The sequence below is a fragment of the Mustela lutreola genome, chromosome 15, assembly GCF_030435805.1.
Source record: "Mustela lutreola isolate mMusLut2 chromosome 15, mMusLut2.pri, whole genome shotgun sequence".
Lineage (NCBI taxonomy): Eukaryota > Metazoa > Chordata > Mammalia > Carnivora > Mustelidae > Mustela > Mustela lutreola.
Genome location: NC_081304.1, coordinates 14,847,660 through 14,865,431, shown reverse-complemented (window position 1 = coordinate 14,865,431; position 17,772 = coordinate 14,847,660). Strand labels below are relative to the sequence as shown.

General features: G+C 41.5%; 1 protein-coding gene across 2 annotated transcripts in view; it reads left to right on the top strand.

The window, feature by feature from the left end:
* The window catches only part of MAP3K3 (mitogen-activated protein kinase kinase kinase 3), a 62,482-nt gene that overhangs the window by 5,141 nt on the left and 39,569 nt on the right, over window positions 1-17,772 (top strand). The window contains exons 2-3 of one of the 2 annotated variants that reach the window (XM_059150063.1): window positions 4,979-5,100; window positions 6,726-6,818. In XM_059150063.1, the coding sequence (XP_059006046.1) occupies window positions 4,979-5,100; window positions 6,726-6,818 (215 nt within the window). The remainder of the gene's footprint in view (window positions 1-4,978; window positions 5,101-6,725; window positions 6,819-17,772) is intronic. The other variant, XM_059150064.1, reaches the window with a different exon arrangement.

Genomic DNA, 17,772 nt, shown 5'->3' with positions numbered 1-17,772 from the left:
CCAAATAAATAAAATCTTTAAAGAGAGGGGGAGAAAAAAAGGGGGGGCGCCTGGGTGGCTCAGTGGGTTAAGCCTCTGCCTTCGGCTCAGGTCATGGTCTCAGAGTCCTGGGATCGAGTTCCCCATCGGGCTCTCTGCTCTGCAGGGAGCCTGCTTCCTGCTCCTTCAGCCTGCCTGTCTGCCGGCTTGTGATCTCTGTCTGTCAAATAAGTAAATAAAATCTTTAAAGAAAAAAAAGAAAGGGGGGGAGAAGGTAATAAAATCTGACTCAGGGACACTGAAAACAGCATCTCCTGGGTGAGCAGCGTGATCGGACAGTCTGGCACTGCTGAGTAGAGCGCTGGCCATGTGAAGAAATAACGTTAAAGTGAAAACAACAATTAAAACATTATTTTTGAGATTTATATATATGGAAAGGGGAGAGTGTCTGACATAGTACACAGATATCATAAGGACAACAATGTTTACTGAAGGACAATGTGTTACTAGAAATTTTTCTGTGTTTTTAGCTAAGGGAATTCGTAAGTGGGAGTGCCTTAAGACCCTACTTTTAGATGGAAGTAATAGTTCACTCTGCAAGATTGACTTCGTGCTGGAGGTAAGGAGAAAGAACGTGTTGCCTGGCAACCCCCAGACCATAGGTCAGTGTATCCAGAGAAGAAAAAGTCTATGCTGCTGGATTTTTATGGATAGCAGTCTGCTTAAAACTGCTTGAGAGTTTCCACTTTTTAAGCCTGAACTCTAATCCTTTTTTCATAGATACCTTCTTTTCTCTTTTCTATGAATACTCCTCTCTGTAGTCATAGCCTCTTAACCTCTAGAACAAACTTCTTCCTCTCTGCCTCTTCCTGGTAGCGTTTAAGTGTGTCAAACCACCTCCATCCTCAGGAAATCTTTTCAAGGTTATAGCACACTAACTATTACCCCAGCTTCAAGTTGCTCATGTGTAAAGTTCAGAAATGAATTGTTGATTTCTACTACTTCCAGTTTCCTTTTAATCTCCAGCTTCTTGATTCCCTTTAAAATTTTGTTTCTGCATCTGCCGCTCTATTGGACCTGCCTGACCTATGCCTGCCACTGTCCTTCTTTGGTCCTGACTGCTCTGGTGTCACTCTCATTGTTTTTTTGGGTTTTTTTGTTTGTTTGTTTTTTTCCCACTCCTCTTAAAGGTTTCTTTGCCAGCATACTTTCTTCCTACTCTATTCGATAAGGATTAGTACTCATTGAGGATCAGTCCCTGACCCGCTTTTCTTCCCCTCAGTCCCCTCACTTGCTTTTAGGTTCTTTCTCGTCTTCAGTTCATTTTTTAAGCTCTCCTGTGTAGCTGGAACAGCTTGCTTTATTGAAAAAATCCTTATTCTGCTAATAATTATGTAAAATCATCTATAAAACCTCTTGCTACTCATTGTAAAATTTTTTTTTACATGTGCGTGTTTATGTAGTCTGGTCTGTATATTGTCTAAGTCCATCGCTTTATTTGTGTAAGCTTGTATTTGGGTCTCATTCATTCTTTTACCCCTAGAGTTTGAACATCTTGAAACTATCCAATGTATAAGAACTTGGAACTATCTAATGTATAATAAATATAGGTACTCAGTAAATGGCTGTTGTTAATGACTAATAAATATCCAGGAAAAATTAAGCATTAGGGTTAAATAGTGTCCAGTCTTTTTCCACTGACCTTTTTCCCATTGACGATAAATAGCCAGCATTTTTTTAGCATTACTAAGTGTTAGTTAGGTACCATGAGGAATAATTTGTAAGTTCTTTTTCCTTTAGCTCTTACAGCAGCTCTGTGAGATGATACTTTTATTATCTCCATTTTACAGATGAGGAAACTGAGGCTTAAAGGGAATCAGTGATCTGTTGAAAGCCTCCTTAAACCCAGGTCTTTCTGACTTCAAAGTGCATGTAAATGATTGCTGTACTCTAAGAAAGCTGCTATTTGTTTTTAAAAGTTTTGTTTATTTGGTTTTGTTTTTGAGGAATATCATACTAGAGTGCTGATAATTCAGTTAAAAATCTCAATCCAGGAAGAAATGCCTAAAAGAGCCACTTGATTTACTTCCTGTCTTTATCCACATCCTCAGTTTGAAGTATCCATTTAAGAAGCTGTCTGCCTTTAGCAGTGTTTTCGGCTTTGACAAAAATCAGATCCTATATTCCTGTGTCCATTTTGTCAGTTATCCTGGGTTTTAAGAGATAGTGCCAAACCATTCCTCTAGTGTGTTCTCAGCCCTGGAACTACCAAACAAGTTTATCCATGAAGTAATGCCAGGAATTGGTTAGCTTCCCGGAAACCAAATTTGTCAACCTGATAAACCAGCTCTTATAATAGAATCATCTTATACAGAATTAGAAATGATTCTGTAGTTCTACTTGTTGTGGATTTGACTTGAAAAGCTTGTGTATTGTGCATCTCTGAAATTACCAATTCTCACGGTGGTTCCCTTGATACTGAAAACTCCATGTATTTTTCTGTTTGGAATATCACTGGATGTGCCTCAGAAAACACCTACCTAGTCATAATTCTCTTTATAGTGATGATCCCAATTTACTGCTACAGTTGGCCCCAAAATTGTATACACATATATTAAATAGTATATAAACTAGCTTAATATGTAAGCCTATACATATTATATATATATAAAATATATAATATTATATATATATAATATATATATATAATATTATATATTTTATATATATATATAATAATATAATATATATATAATATATATAAGTCTTCGAGCTTAGATGTTATGCTCTAATTTTTAAATCTTGGTTGGGAGGTTAAAAAACAAAACAAAATATCATACAAGTTTCCTTTCTTTAAGGAGCTTATAGGGAGGGCGCCTGGGTGGCTCAGTGGGTTGGGCCTCTGCCTTCGGCTTAGGTCGTGATTCCGGGGTCCTGGGATCGAGTCCTGCATCGGGTCTCTACTCAGCGGGGAGCCTGCTTCCCTCTCTATCTCTCTGCCTGCCTCTCTGTCTACTTGTGATCTCTGTCTGTCAAATAAACAAATAAAATCTTAAAAAAAAAAAAGGAGCTTATAGGGAAACTGCTAGAAAATATAAAACAATTGATAGGACTTTTGTGTGTTTGTTTCTTTGTTTGTTTTCCACTGTGACTGTTTTATCTTGGGATGTATATGTTTAAATTTTGACATGTTTTTCTGTAGATACCTACTTCCTTTACATTCACTATCCCATTTATACATCAACTTTCATATACACTTTGCTACATAATTTGAAATGGAATTGGATGGAAAGCTACTCTAGTGGTATTTTTCTCTGAACATTTTAAGTCTAATTTTACTTTTATGAGCAGGCAAAAACCTTCACATGGGTGCCTTTCTCCTTCCTTTCCTGAACCTCCTCAGAGGACATGTTGGCACTTAAGCACATCTGATCTAGAAAGAGGGAAGAGGCAAATAGCACAGTTTTACTTCCTACACTAAATGTTCTTTTCACAGGGTGTTAGAACATTTTCAAGGCACAACGACGAAAGACAAAAAATAGGTACTCTCTGGGTGGAGTCTCTTGTACTTACTTCTAAGGTGTGCTCCAGGTCCCCAAGTGACTCACTTGTCACCAAAACGTGTAACAACTCATCTTTCATATTCTTTTCCAGATCAACAGATTTATTTTCAACTCCCAAATGCTCTCCTCAAGGACCTGGGAGAATTTTGCAAAACATGGAATTGGGCTGGTTTGGGTTCTGGGTTTTTTGTCCAGTCGTCTTCGGTGCGTGAGAATTCTAGTAGTCGGGACGCCTGGGTGGCTCAGTTGGTTGGACGACTGCCTTCGGCTCGGGTCATGATCCCGGAGTCCCGGGATCGAGTCCCACATCAGGCTCCCAGCTCCATGGGGAGTCTGCTTCGCTCTCTGACCTTCTCCTCGCTCATGCTCTCTCTCACTGTCTCTCTTTCAAATAAATAAATAAATAAAATCTTAAAAAAAAAAAAAAAGAATTCTAGTAGTCTATGCTAGTTCAAGAATAGGGGATTAAAAGTAATACCAGTAAGGCAGAGACAATGCATTGCTTGGTCAGTTAGGGAAGAAAAACAATAGAGCTGCCTTTTGGCTTCCCTATGGGAAGCAGAAGGCCTATAAACTTGTAAAGAGTTGGGAGGGAGCATTCAAAGAGTAGGCTTGTAAAACAACTTCTGTTCAAAGCAGAGGTCCTTGTTTGGTACCTTTGAGAATGTGCTCTTCTACATGGGATGCTCTAAGAATAAGTCTGTGTGTGACTCTGACCCATAATCAGCTCTCTGAGAATTCATCTTTTCACTCGCGACCTTACTACACTGTGCTATGTTGTTGTTCGCTCCAACTTTTTATCTGTTTTTCCTGGTTGAGTTTCTCTGGCACTGGAAGAATTGCCCTGTTTGAGCACCTCCCTTGCCACCAGTGAACTGGTAAATATTGCTGCCAGAAATCTTATTGGAGATTTGTTAAGAATCCATTAAAATTTAAGTGCCCATAGTCTGACCTCATTTAGCTATTCTTCAGACATCAGATGCATGCGATTATAGTTACAGGGTCTGTCATTTTACCTGGGCAGAACTCCCTATTAGTCATATAATTTTTTTCTTTTTTTTTTTTAAAAGATTTTATTTATTTATTAGTTATTTGATAAGGATCACAAGTAGACAGAGAAGCAGGCAGAGAGAGAGGAGGAAGCAGTCTCCCTGCTAAGCAGAGAGCCCAATGTGGGGCTCGATCCCAGGACCTTGGGATCATAACCTGAGCCGAAGGCAGAGGCTTTAACCCACTGAGCCACCCAGGTGCTCAGTGATATAATTTTTGATAGTAATTTGCTGGCCTGTATTTTTAAGTTTTTATTTAAATTCCAGTTAGTTAATATACAGCGTAATATTAGTTTCACGTGTACAATTTAGTGATTCAACACTTAACTATTAAAGTATCTTAACCCTATTAAAGTATCTTAACCCATGTGCTCTCTTTCGTTACAGATGAACAGGAGGCATTGAACTCAATCATGAAGGATCTGGTGGCCCTCCAGATGAGCCGACGTCCCCGGGTGCCTGGATATGAGACCATGAAGAACAAAGACACAGGTCACCCAAATAGGCAGGTGTGTGTGTGGCCATGGCAAGACCAACTAAATTGCTGGGAAGGGAAATATTTGAGAAGCCAAGGATGCTCTACTACTAGGCTTGAGTGCTATTGGCCTCTTTCTTTCACAGTCTGTTAAATAGTAAGTGATATAACCCAGTCAGGTGTGGGTCATGACCTGGAGTCCCAAAGCCTTGTGTATCTGACCTTGTGCCTACTGTTCATCTGTAGAGAACAAGAGTAATTCCTTCATTTATAGAGACAGGATTCATATAACTGTTCCTTTACTGATGATTTGGCAAATGTTTAATCCAGATTCATAATCTCTAACTCAGAAGGTTTTTAACTACCTTACAGTATAGGCTTAGGAAAAAGTAATTAATTTTACTATTAGCTTATCTAAAATATAATTTAGAAGGAAAATTTATTTAATAAAATGTCATACAATATATTCTAAAGGAAACAATAATATCTGTTGTTTTTCAGTTGTTTCCTCTCATAGTAACTCAGGTAGTTGAGGGTGCCTATTTTATTGACAGTTGTGTGCTTCTTTAGGAAAACAGTTCCTATTTTTATTAACACTTAAACTCATGCACTGTTGAGAACCACCTTCTGGCCTCCAATGTCCTTTATAAACTCCCTGATTCCTGGATTCTTTGGCCTGCAGAGAAGAGTGAATGACGGAGAGCTTTCCTCCCTAAAGGGTATCTAGTGCTGTATTGTATGGCTATATTTGGTGTGTTTGATGAAAATTTGTCCTTGCCATTTTCCCTTGCGTGTCTCTTCATTATCAGCTAACCTCTTTCCTGATTTGCACCTTATTTACCAATTGTTCTGAAGAATCCTTGGTTCCTAGAGAAAAAGAAAGGCCCTAAAACTTACTGTCTAAGGTCTGCTAGATATAGCCTCTCAGAGTATTTCCTGCCTTTAGGAAAACTAGGGACCCTGAGTCCTTTTGTTTCATGATATAACAGAAGGATTAGCTTAGAAAGCTGCTTTCATTTTTATGGCTACCTTACAAAACTGGGGGAACAACAGAATAGGGCCCATTCTTTTGCTATTTTCATACATTATTCTGTCTTATTGTGTGGGTTCTGCGTTGTGGTAACTCTCTTCTATTCAAAGCTGCTTTTGGAAGGAGCATTTTACCAGAAGTGAGTCCCCTCCCCCAGGCTTGAGCCTAATGACCTCACTTTCCTTCCTGTCTTCCTATGGTGGAGTGTGCTGCTCCAGTCAGCTGATCTTTCTCCAAATGGGGCTGTTAGCGTGGATATCAGTTAGGTGAAAAGGGGAAGCTTTCTTGAGTTGGAAGACCCAAAGGAACCAGGCTGGGAAGAGGAGGGTAGCGTGGTGGTCCCTGATCTATTCCTTGAAGGGAGATTACCTTTTAGAGATCCTTCTGATTAAAACCTAAAACCTGTTGTAAGAAAAGTCCTGATCTTGTCCTGTGCCTGCCGCTGTGTTACTAAAGTCAAGTCCGTGGTTATGAAGGGAGAAGGCTGTAAAAAAGGATTGCCTATTGGTTAAGAAGTAATCTTAAGAGGTAGTGGGTCTGAGTACCTAAAATTTACTTGAATATCATCAGTTTTTTTTCTGTTGCATGGAGGATACAGATTATTAACCTCAGTCTGTTTGTTTTTAAAGAAAAAACACAACAGCAGCAGCTCAGCCCTTCTGAAGAGCCCCACACTAACAACAAGCTCATGTGCAGGGGCCGGTGAGGAAAAGAAATTTTTGGTAAGGAACCAAATTACTCATAAAGCTAAAATGTGCTTTCAGATCTGATCCAAGTACAGGAAGAGTGTGGAGTTCATTTCCTAGGCAAGTCATTTTCGTGGATTTGTAGGGAGCACTGGTTACTCATTACCTATGTTCTGTGCTTTTAGTCACCATGTCACAGAACAGTATTGTTCATAAGCAGCATCTGTCAGTGCTGTTCAGTATACTCTGTGTGATGATAGAAGGGTTCTGTATCTGTGCTGTCCAGTGTAGTAGCCACTAGCCACACGTAGCTATTGAGCCACTGAGGCAGTGAATTTTAGATTTTATTTAATTTTAATTAAAATAGGCATATGTGGCTAGTGGCTACTGGCTTGGACAGCACAACTTTATAATATTATATAAGGGACTCTCGGCTTGCTGGGCAAGAAAATAAGAGCATGCTTGAGGTGTTTAGCAATTCATTGGGATGTTCATTCCTCCACAAACATCATGTGTTTCTGCACATTGTGATAAGTTCACAATGGAAAGCCTAGCTAAGATTCTATTCCAGAAGGCAGGGGGGTCTGGGGGAAACATGGAGCTGTGGAACTAGTATGGCTGTTTAGAAATGGAAGCTCAAAGTTTATGCTAATATTGGATAAAAGACAATGACAATGTCAAGATTACTTTTTCCCTTAATAAAGTCAAGGTTGTAGAATGGTGTCTCCTGGGAACTGTAGCAGATGTTCAGCTTCTGACCAGGAGGGGTATTCTTCAGCAAAATCCAAAAGCGGAAACTTGGGGAAAAAGTCTCAGTGAATACATTTCTAAGAAGGAGGGGGTGAAATGGGGGTAGGGGGAACCTTGGAGGGAGATGTGTTTACAGCTTAGTGTAATGAAAAGAACCTGGCCCAAGAGTCTGGTGATGTTAATAATCTGTTAACCTGGGACTTGACATTTTATAGACCGAATCCGTATTTATTAATATTATTGTTTTTGTTTCTTTGGGCTTAGGATAGGATTAAACCATTTTCTCCATTACCAGTTCTTCTGCCCGAGGTCTATACTTGGGAGAGAGGAATGAAAGACTAAAACCTAATTTAAATGTCTAGGAGATGCCAAATTAGCTAGGAGATGTTAAATAGGACTAAAGATTCTAATTGCAGAGTTCCAGCTGAAAGTAACTAAGTGTTTTGGCCAGCAGGAAAAGTTGCCTATTCAGGCAGGTGATGGCGCCAGCACAGGCAAAGAGTGCTTACTTCAGCGTGAGAAGGGCAGTGTTGGCTGCAGGGCAGAGCTGAGATTGCCATTGCCTCATGGAGCTCAAGCTGGACACAGGAAAGGAAAGCCAGAAGAGCTGTGGGTTCATTGACAGAAATATTGGGGGTTGGGAGCTGAGGCCTGGAAGAACTGGAAAATAGATATTAGGTTAGGACCTAATATCTCTGCTTGGTAGGACTTCAGACATCCTCTTCCTTAAGTGAATAAAATAGGTAACTAATTGAAGAAGAGAATGCATTTCGCAACAACTAAGCATTCTGAGTAGCTATGGAAGTACATGGGCAGTGAGGTGCTTAGCTATGAACTGTTTGCTAGGAGGCAGGATCTGTGCTTTCTTCTTCCTCCTGTACATTAGATCCCTGGAAGCCTACATCCTGATTAAAGCTGGCTGAACATTCTTAAATGTGTGGCCCATCCCAGGTGGCCTGGGCCATGTGGACAGTTTTGCAGACCTCGATGAGCAGCATCCCTTTCCTGGTCTTAACTCAGTGCTATATCAGCAGGTGCAGTATCTCTGTGAAGCTGATGGCTTAGTGGAGTGAAAAGAGCACTGGCTTGGAAGTCATTGTTACTGATCCATTAACTTAGGATTTTATAGTGTACATAGTGCTTTCAACAACAACAGTTAACGATAGTAACAACAACCATAGTACATGTATAATACTTTAGAGTTTGCAAAGTGCTTACACAAAGTTGTTGAGTAGAGCTAGGATGCAAACTCAGGAGTCATATCTTCTGACTCCTGGTCACAGTAATTTTACTATGTCTAAGTCTAATAATCTTTCTAAACCTCAGTTTTTCCATCGGATATATAGACATAATAATACCCACTGTGTCTACCTCTTAAAAGTTGTTGTAAGATTGTAGAATGTAAAGCATCTTGTACATTATGAAACAAATGTACAGATGTAAAGTGGTAGTGATTACATCACTTCTGTTCTGGCATTGCAGTATGAGCTCTGACAGAAGTTTCTAATCAGAACTCTGCATACTGTCATGGAACTCTGAAAGGGTTAAGGTTTTTTGCCCTTATTGGATTGTTACCAGATTGTCCTTTGCAAACCTCTGAGGCTATCCTAACTTCTAAAAATCCCAGTAGGGGAAGAAATAGATACTCTATTTATTAAAGATTTTATTTATTTATTTGAGAGAGAGAGGGAGAGCGTGAGCGGGTAGGAGGGGCAAAGGGGAGAGGGAGAACCAGACTGCCTGCTGAGCGGGGAGCTCACCCCAGAACTCAATCCCTGGACCCTGGGATCCTGGCCTGAGCCGAAGACAGATGCTTAACCAACTGAGCCACCCCACTGCCCGAAACAGAATCTTTAATTCCAGTTTTTCTCAAATCTTACCAAACTGGTAAGTCTTGAACAGAACTCAGGGTCTGCTGGGTCTGACCTTGCAGATGTTCACTAGTAGGAGCTTCAGAATGGAAAAATTGCTTTCCTCACTGCAGGCACGAGCAGGGCAGAGCTCTTGGCTCTCAGTTCTAAAGGAGGAGAATTCTAGGGGCTGTTCTTCCAGCAAGGTCAGTGATTGAGCAGATGGTCTTTGCTTTTACTGTGATAGACCTGGCTCTTCAGGACTTCCTTTCTCTTTCAAAGGTTGTTGATAAGATAGTCTGGCTAGTTTGGAAATAAAACATAAAGCAATATATAAGTCTGACATTTTATAAGAAGATTGCTTTACATATATTTTATATACATATATGTATGTTTATGTTTATGTGTTTATATAGTATTTTTTGTATTATTTATATGTGTTGATAAAATATAAATTTATTTATTTATATGTGGTGATTTATTAGGCAGCCACAGATAAGTAATAAGCTATTTAATCACTGATTCATTCAGATACTCACTGAACTGCTCCTGCATGCCAGATAAAATGCAAGGACTGAGGATATGGAAAGAACTAGGGCAGAGAAGGGTGCCTTATAATCGTCTCTTCCATTGATCTCTTAGGACTTTCCAGAGTCACACAAAATTATTTTTGTTGTCCTTTTCTTTTTTCTTCTCATTTATTTACTATCTTTGTCAAAATAAGGACTCCAGTACCAAAGATGGGGGAGCCATCAATGATACCTAGCAAATACAGGGAAAAGAGGTCTACAGCATCAGAGAGGGCACTCAGAACAATGGCTAAATGAGGACTTTGTCAATTCAAATTGTTTCACAAGCCTTGTTTAATAAATTCTGATTTTTACGGGGATTCCTGGGAGCTCTCTTTGTTGCATGTTCAGTTTTTGAGTTTAGATTAGAGAAGGTTATTTCTACTTAAGTGTGGTATCATTAGGATGCCCGCATGGCTCAGTAGGTTGGGCGCCTGCCTTCAGCTCAGGTCATGATCCCAGGGTTCTGGGATCGAGTCCCACGTCAGGCTCCTCGCTTGGCAGGGAGCCTGCCTCTCCCTCTGCCTGCCACTCCCCATGCTTGTACTCTCTCGCTCTCTCTGACAAATAAATAAATAAAATCTTAAAAAAAAAAAAAGTCTGGTATCATTGTTGGTTACTCCTGTCATGCCTGCTAAGTTGCCAAATCTGTAGTTCAACCTGCACTATCCTCCTGGCCATGGCCCTCACTGTTACTGGATTGGCTATGGTGGGCAGGGAACTTGAACTTGCCTAGATCTGAATTTTTGTACTGGAATTCTTTTTCTTAGCAAGATGGCCCCTCTCCTTCAGTTCAATATGTGCCTTTAGTCCAGCCTTAGACATACAATGAAATATGTTCCCTGTACTCTGAGAATCATACAGTCCTCTTGGGAACTGAGAAATACACGAAAAAAATAAACTGAGGTGGGGATCCTGGATGCTGCAGTCGGTTAAGATTGGCTGTGGTCTCAGGGTCATGAGATCGAGCCCTGCATTGGGCTCTGTGCTCAGTGGGGAGTCTGCTTGGGATTCTCTTTCTCCCTCTGCTCCCCCACCCTGTGCTCTCTCTCTCTCTCAAATAAATAAATAAACAAATATTTAAAAAAAAGAAACTGTGATGGGATGTAACTGTGCCTAAATGTATGGTACAACCAGTGAGTGCTGTAAAAAACCAGAAAAGTGAAAGGTGAACTTGAGCCAAAGGAGTTACAGACTCATTTCTGGAGGAGGTAGCACTTGAACTGTGAAGATGTGTGAATGTTTAGTTAGGTGGCAGGGAGGAAGAGTGGCATTCCAAATTGGGAAGCTGGTTAAAGGCCTAGGGGAAAGAATGAACATGGCTTTTTTCAGGATGATTGGGCTGCAGAGAGCATTCCTGCTGAGAACAGTGTGAGATGTCTTGGTAAACTGAGTGAGAGTAAATTCAAAGGGCTTTGAATGACAGCTGAGAATTTAGACTTTATTCCATAGGTCAGGGGTGTCACTGATTGCTTTTTGAACAAGGAAGGGACATGGCAAAAGCCATGGTTAAAATGTTCAGCACTACAGAGGAGTGTAGAATGTGTTGGAAAAGGGAGCTGAGAAGTACAGAGGCTCCCTTAGGAATCCAGGGGTGAGGGGAAAGGGGCTCAGTGAGAGAAAGGACAGAGAGAATGAGAAGTGGGGTGCTATAACAGAGGCCTTTGAAGGGAGAATTGGAAGGGAGAGGACGGAAAGGATCAAGCAGAACTCAGAGGTTTGAGTCTGCAGCCAAGGGGGCTGTAGTACCATTGTGAGAAGTGGCAGTGCTGAGAAGGGGACCAGTTTAGGAGGGCAGTTGGTGCAGACATACATGGAGCCAGGTTGAGTTTGAGGTCATAGTGAAAAAAAAACTCAGATTGTGTGTGTGTGTGATTTTTTTGCAGGTCCACCATCACTTATCTGCAATTCTGAAATCCAAAGAGTACTAGAAACTGAAAAGGCTTTTTTTTCTTTTTTCAGTTTGTGGCAAACTCGTTCGGCAGCAAAACCTGGCTTGAGTGGATGCAGGGCTATTTATAGTCTTTATTCTACTTATTGTGAGCATTCATACTTTTCACTACAAAAACTAGCTTGTACTATGTTACTAGAAAAACCCTAGATCTTAGGTGACTTAACACAATATCCCCAGTATGGGAAAGACAGTGTTCCTTCCCCACAGTCAGGACCCTGGTTGACGGCAGCCACACTGACCTGGGACATGGCTGCCAGGGAAGGGAGTATAGAACTCAGTGATGTTTCCAGCTCTTGGTGAGAACTAGTCAGAACCCCAAACTAACTTCAGGAGACGCTAAGTGATGCAGAGAAGCATGGGGGAATACCTGTTCGTATTCTGCTTGTGGCATGTAAGTGCTGCCCCAGATACCCTCCCCTGGGGGGAGGCATTACATCATACATGGAACATGTATACCGCCTCCCTGTGTCTACAGTGTGCACCCTGACACGCATTTGGTCCCACGGGTTTTGGCTAAAGGCTCATGGACTTGCGTTAACATTTATTGAGCACTTGCTATGTCCCAGGCACTATTCTCATATCTTTACCTAATATTTTATTTAATTCTTCTGATAATTCCATGAGATAAATATTGTTACTGTTTGCACTTTACAGATGCGGAAACTGAGTCACAGGTTAGTCAAATTCAAGATCATGTAGTTAGGAGGTCGTAGAGCCAGGAGTTGAAGCCAGATGGTTTGACTCTAATGCTGCATTCTTACCAATGACTTACCTGCCTCAGTTACAGGGCAGACAGAGGAAGTTTCATGTGAGAGATTGGGGATGGTCAGAGATTTGGGGATTTTCTATTTATAAGTTGCCTATTTTTTATCCCTACTGAAGAGAAGATGTGAAGAAGGGGGAGAAATCCAGAGGCAGAAAGTCCACAAACATCAAGGAACATCACATGTTGGGGGAGGGGTGGGAGAAGGCATGAGGAAGAGGAACCAGCAAAGAAGCAGAAGTGGTTAGAGTGGTGGCAGGTTGTCTGTGCTGGGACAGAGTCACAGAAGGCAAGGGAGGAGAGAACCTCATTATAGAGGATTTGGCCACCAGTGTGAAATGTCTCAGAGAGGCAAGGAGGATGGTTGGCAGGAGGAACTGAAGAAAGTTATCTTTATCTGAACTTTCTTTATCCATGGCTTATTCTGGTCAGCCTGACAGGGGGAAACTCAGATTTAGGAGCTTGGCAGATGTGGGCACCCGTGGGGTACCTGCAGGCATCCTGCTAGGGAAAGGCTGTCACCACATCAGAGAAGGGATTCAGAGCATGAGGCATCTTTGTTTATACTGCTTACTAATCACAGGCCTGGTTAGTCTTGAGTAGGGGTGATTTATGGTGTAAGGCAAAAGTTTAATCCCCTTTCTAACTGAATTCACATAGTATAGTGCTTGAATTACGACCGAGATGAAATAAATTTAGTTCCTTCAGTCCCACAAAGGGACAGAGGAGATTCCTTTATAAATGCATCAAAGTATAATGTCCCAGTTTAAGAGCTATTGCTGTATGCTTTTTTACTGCTATAAAAAGTTAGAGAAAATGGGGCGCCTGGGTGGCTCAGTGGGTTAAGCCGCTGCCTTTGGCTCAGGTCATGATCTCAGGGTCCTTGGATCGAGCCCCGCATCGGGCTTTCTGCTCAGCAGGGAGCCTGTTTCCACCTCTCTCTCTCCCTGCCTCTCTGCCTACTTGTGATCTCTCTGTGTCAAATAAATAAATAAAATCTTTAAAAAAAAAAAAAAGTTAGAGAAAAATCAAGATTTGCTTATTTATTTATTTTGAAGGGGGGAAGAGAGAGCACATGAGAGGGAGAGAGAATGTGCCAGCTAGGGAAGAAAGGGACAGTCAAAGGGAGAGAGAGAATCTCAAGCAGACTCTGCTGAGCACAGAGTCTAACCTGGGGCTCGATTTCACAATCCTGAGATCATGCCCTGAGCCAAAATCAAGAGTCAGAAGCCCAACTGCCTGAGCCACCCAGGCATGCCCTACATTTTTTTTTTTTAATCAACAGAAAGAAATAAGCCCTAAGGGAATCTGAAAAAACTATGAACCTTAAGTAATACATCGGTATTGGTTAATTAATTGTAACAAAAACAAATGTACCGTACTAATGTATGATGTCAATAGAGGAGACTGGTGGGGAAGAATATGTGGGCTCTATCTGCTCAATTTTTCTGAAAACCAAAAACAGTTCTGAAAATAAAATCCAGGGGTACCTGGGTGGCTCAGTGGGTTAAAGCCTCTGCTTTTGGCTCGGGTCATGATTCTAGGATCCTGGAATCGAGCCTCACATTGGGCTCTCTGCTCAGCAGGGAGCCTGCTTCCTTCTCTCTCTCTCTGCCTGCCTCTCTGCCTACTTGTGATTTCTGTCTTTCAAATAAATTAAAAAAAATAAAATCTATTAATAAAAAATAGTAATAGTGAGCGCTATACCAAGGTGTGCTGGGCTGCGAGCAGCAGGAGGTGCAGGGCTGTCGTAACCGACCTGCAGGGGCAGACGGGGCTGCGCACTGAGCTGGCTGGGGGACTAGAGCGTGTAGGCAGCTGGAGGTGGCATGTCGGTGCACAGCACCCTGTCATAGGCACTGTGCCATGGGGAGCCCTGGCCATGCTAACTGCTCAGCATTTCAGGGAAGGAGAAGAAGACCAAAAACTGCTGTCACTTGCATAAACCTTAAATCCACATAGTAACTCTCTCTGCCCCGCCTTGCTGCTTGGGAATGCACGCATGCCCAGACACACCCACATACGTACACACGGTAGCATGCACACGCAAGTGCAGACCGGATGCAGACACTGACCTTCCCATTCTAGCTCCTTCATCCCTGTCTACTCACAACCTCAGTCAAAGCCTCCACTGCTGGTTTTCCAGTCCCTGTACCTATAGCTTGTTACATGACTGCTACCTACAGACTTGGTTCTGACTTGGTTCTGGTTCTGACTCCATTATTCCTCCATTTCCACCATGAGTTCCAAAAAGTAAGGTCACAAAAGATCCTTTGATAGTTTCTCCCACTGAAGCCCTGCATCTGTGACTAAAATAAACCTCCTTTGCCTCTGAGACACTGAAGTTATAGCTAGGATGGTGGTCAAGGGCTGGGCTTCCAGGGTTTGAATCCTGGCTCACTCTTTAAAGCATGGTGACACTGAGGGGACTTATTTAACTTCATTGTAACTCAGTTTCTCTTCTAAAACAGGACAGTAACAGTATCTGTTGTGAGGGTTTGTTTAACTGATAAATGGAACATGTTTAGAACGAGGCTTAGTACACAGCAAATGCTCAATAAACATTAGCTATTTTCATATACTGTTAGTGGATAAAGTGGTCTGTATGTTACATTAAAAGATGAGAGGTTGGGGCGCCTGGGTGGCTCAGTGGGTTAAGCCTCTGCCTTCGGCTCAGGTCATGATCCCAGAGTCCTGGGATCAAGCCCCGCATCGGGCTCTCTGCTGGGCAGGGAGTCTGCTTCCCTTCCTTTCTGCCTGCCTCTCTGCCTCTCTGTCAAAAAAATAAATAAAATCTTAAAAAAAAAAAAAAAAAAGATGAGAGGGCAAGATCAGGACTGTTTTGAGGAGTTATCACATTGCAGGTCAGGGAGCTTTGTTGTCCACTGTTTAGCATGTGAACTTTTCAGGGATATGAAGCTTTTTGAGCCCCAACTATACCTTGTCTTTAAAATAATGGGGGGCACTTGGGTTGCTCAGTTGTTAAGCGTCTTCCTTTGGCTCAGGTCATGATCCCAGGGTCTTGGGATCAAGCCCCACATCCAGCTCCCTGCTCAGCAGGAAGCTTGCTTGCCCCCCCCACTCCCCCTGCTGTGTTCCCTCTCTTTATGTCTCTCTCTCAATCTGTGTCAGATAAATAATAAATCTTTGAAAAAAAAATAAAATAATGGGTTAGAAGAGTGCATTCTTATATTTTGATTCAGTGATTCTCAAGCTGTGGGCTAGGAATACCTAGGAAGTTCCCAAGAACTTTACAGGGGGTCCCTGAGGTCAAAACTATTTTCATATGAATACTAAAATGTTACTTGCCCTTTTTACCTTCATTCTCTTAAGAATGTACAGTAGAGTTTTCCAGAAGCTACATGATATGTGTTATCACAACAGATTAAAACCAGAAGCTGACATGAGAACCCAGCTTTCTCCTATTAAGCTATGCATTAAAGAAATTTGTGTTTTCTCACTAAACTCTAAAAATATATGGTTATTTTTATAACAATGTGTTTATGTTAACATGTAATATTTTTAGTTAAAGTATATAAAATAAATTTAATTTTCTGTTTTAATTTCTCATATAGCAAATCTCAGTAGATGCAATCTATATAAACAAAAGCTCTTTGAGATCCTCAGTCATTTTTAGAGTGTAAATTAGAACCACCTGTGCAGGCCAGTGGACTGGAGGAGAATTCTAACCTTCTAATCTCTTGGGTAAAGGAAGTCCTTTATGTATCCACCCTACCTTTGACATTCTGTCCCATTCTGTCGTCTTCTCTCTCTGCTCTGTGCTTCTCATCTAAAGAGACTCTAGAACCTTCTTCTTTCTTCCAAGCCACAGTCTATTAATTTCTCTTTATTCTCGGTATACTTCTTATTCACTGATTATGTACTCTTTCTCTCCTCCATCTCTATTATTTGTTGGTTTCCTGACAGTCTTTTCTTTTTTCTGTGTACCTGTTCTTTTCTTCTATAGTATCTCTTCCCTTTTCCTGCCATTTTAAACTCCTTTGAGTCATTTGTTTGCCCTTTACAATATCTCTTCCGCCTTGATTTATTTCTTAGCATTCTGATGCTTCAACTTCCTCCTATTTCTGATATTTACACTCTTTACACAATTCTGTTCTTTACCCAATTAATCCATTTGGATAAATAGTAAGCTCAGGTATTATATACCAGTCCCCTTGCTTTTCACTGGGGGTACAGAAACAAGATAGATGCAGTTCATGTCCTCCTGCACCTTACAGGTTACCCATGATGGTCATTTAGGGCAAATCGGGAACAGTTCTGCAGTTACTTGTCCAGAATCCTACTTTACCCCACTGGGAGTAGTATTGAAAGGAACTCAGGGGGCGCCTGGGTGGCTCAGTGGGTTAAAGCCTCTGCCTTCAGCATAGGTCATGATCCCAGGGTCCTGGGATCGAGCCCCATATCAGGTTCTCTGCTCAGCAGGGAGCCTGCTTTCTCCTCTCTCTCTGCCTGCCTCTCTGCCTACTTGTGATCTCTGTCAAATAAATAAATACAATCTTAAAAAAATAAATAAATAAAATAAAGGAACTCCGAAATCTGTAGTAGCAGCAGCAACCATTTATCACATGTCTACTTTGTATCTGGTGTTTTATTTACATTATGTTGTTTAGTTCTCATTGCATCTCTGCAAATTAGGTATGTTTAGCCCCACTGTACACTGGAAAACTACAGATAAGTAACTTGTTTGCGGACCCATAGCTAGGAAGTATCCATCCCAAGATTTCTCTTTCTGTTCAGTCACATCAGCCAAGAAGGAAAGGTATCCTGGCCAGGAGGTGATATGGTGAGAGAAACTCCAGTGTCTGTTGTGTAAATAAGTGTAGAACTTAGAAATGACCTGTCAGAGCGTTGCACCTGATCTGGGGCCGCTACTTGGGGATCTTGTCCCAAGAGCTTTCTTGCTCCTGAGGTTAGAACTGGAAGGCTCCCAACTCATTGGAAAGGAATGCATATGAGGTAGAGAAGCTGGAACAGGAGGCATCAGGGATGTTTGTCTAACGTTGCTAAAGGACTACCTGAAGCTTACCTGGGAATGGCAGGCTCACACATGCCACAGATAACACAGAGAACCCGCTAACCTGTC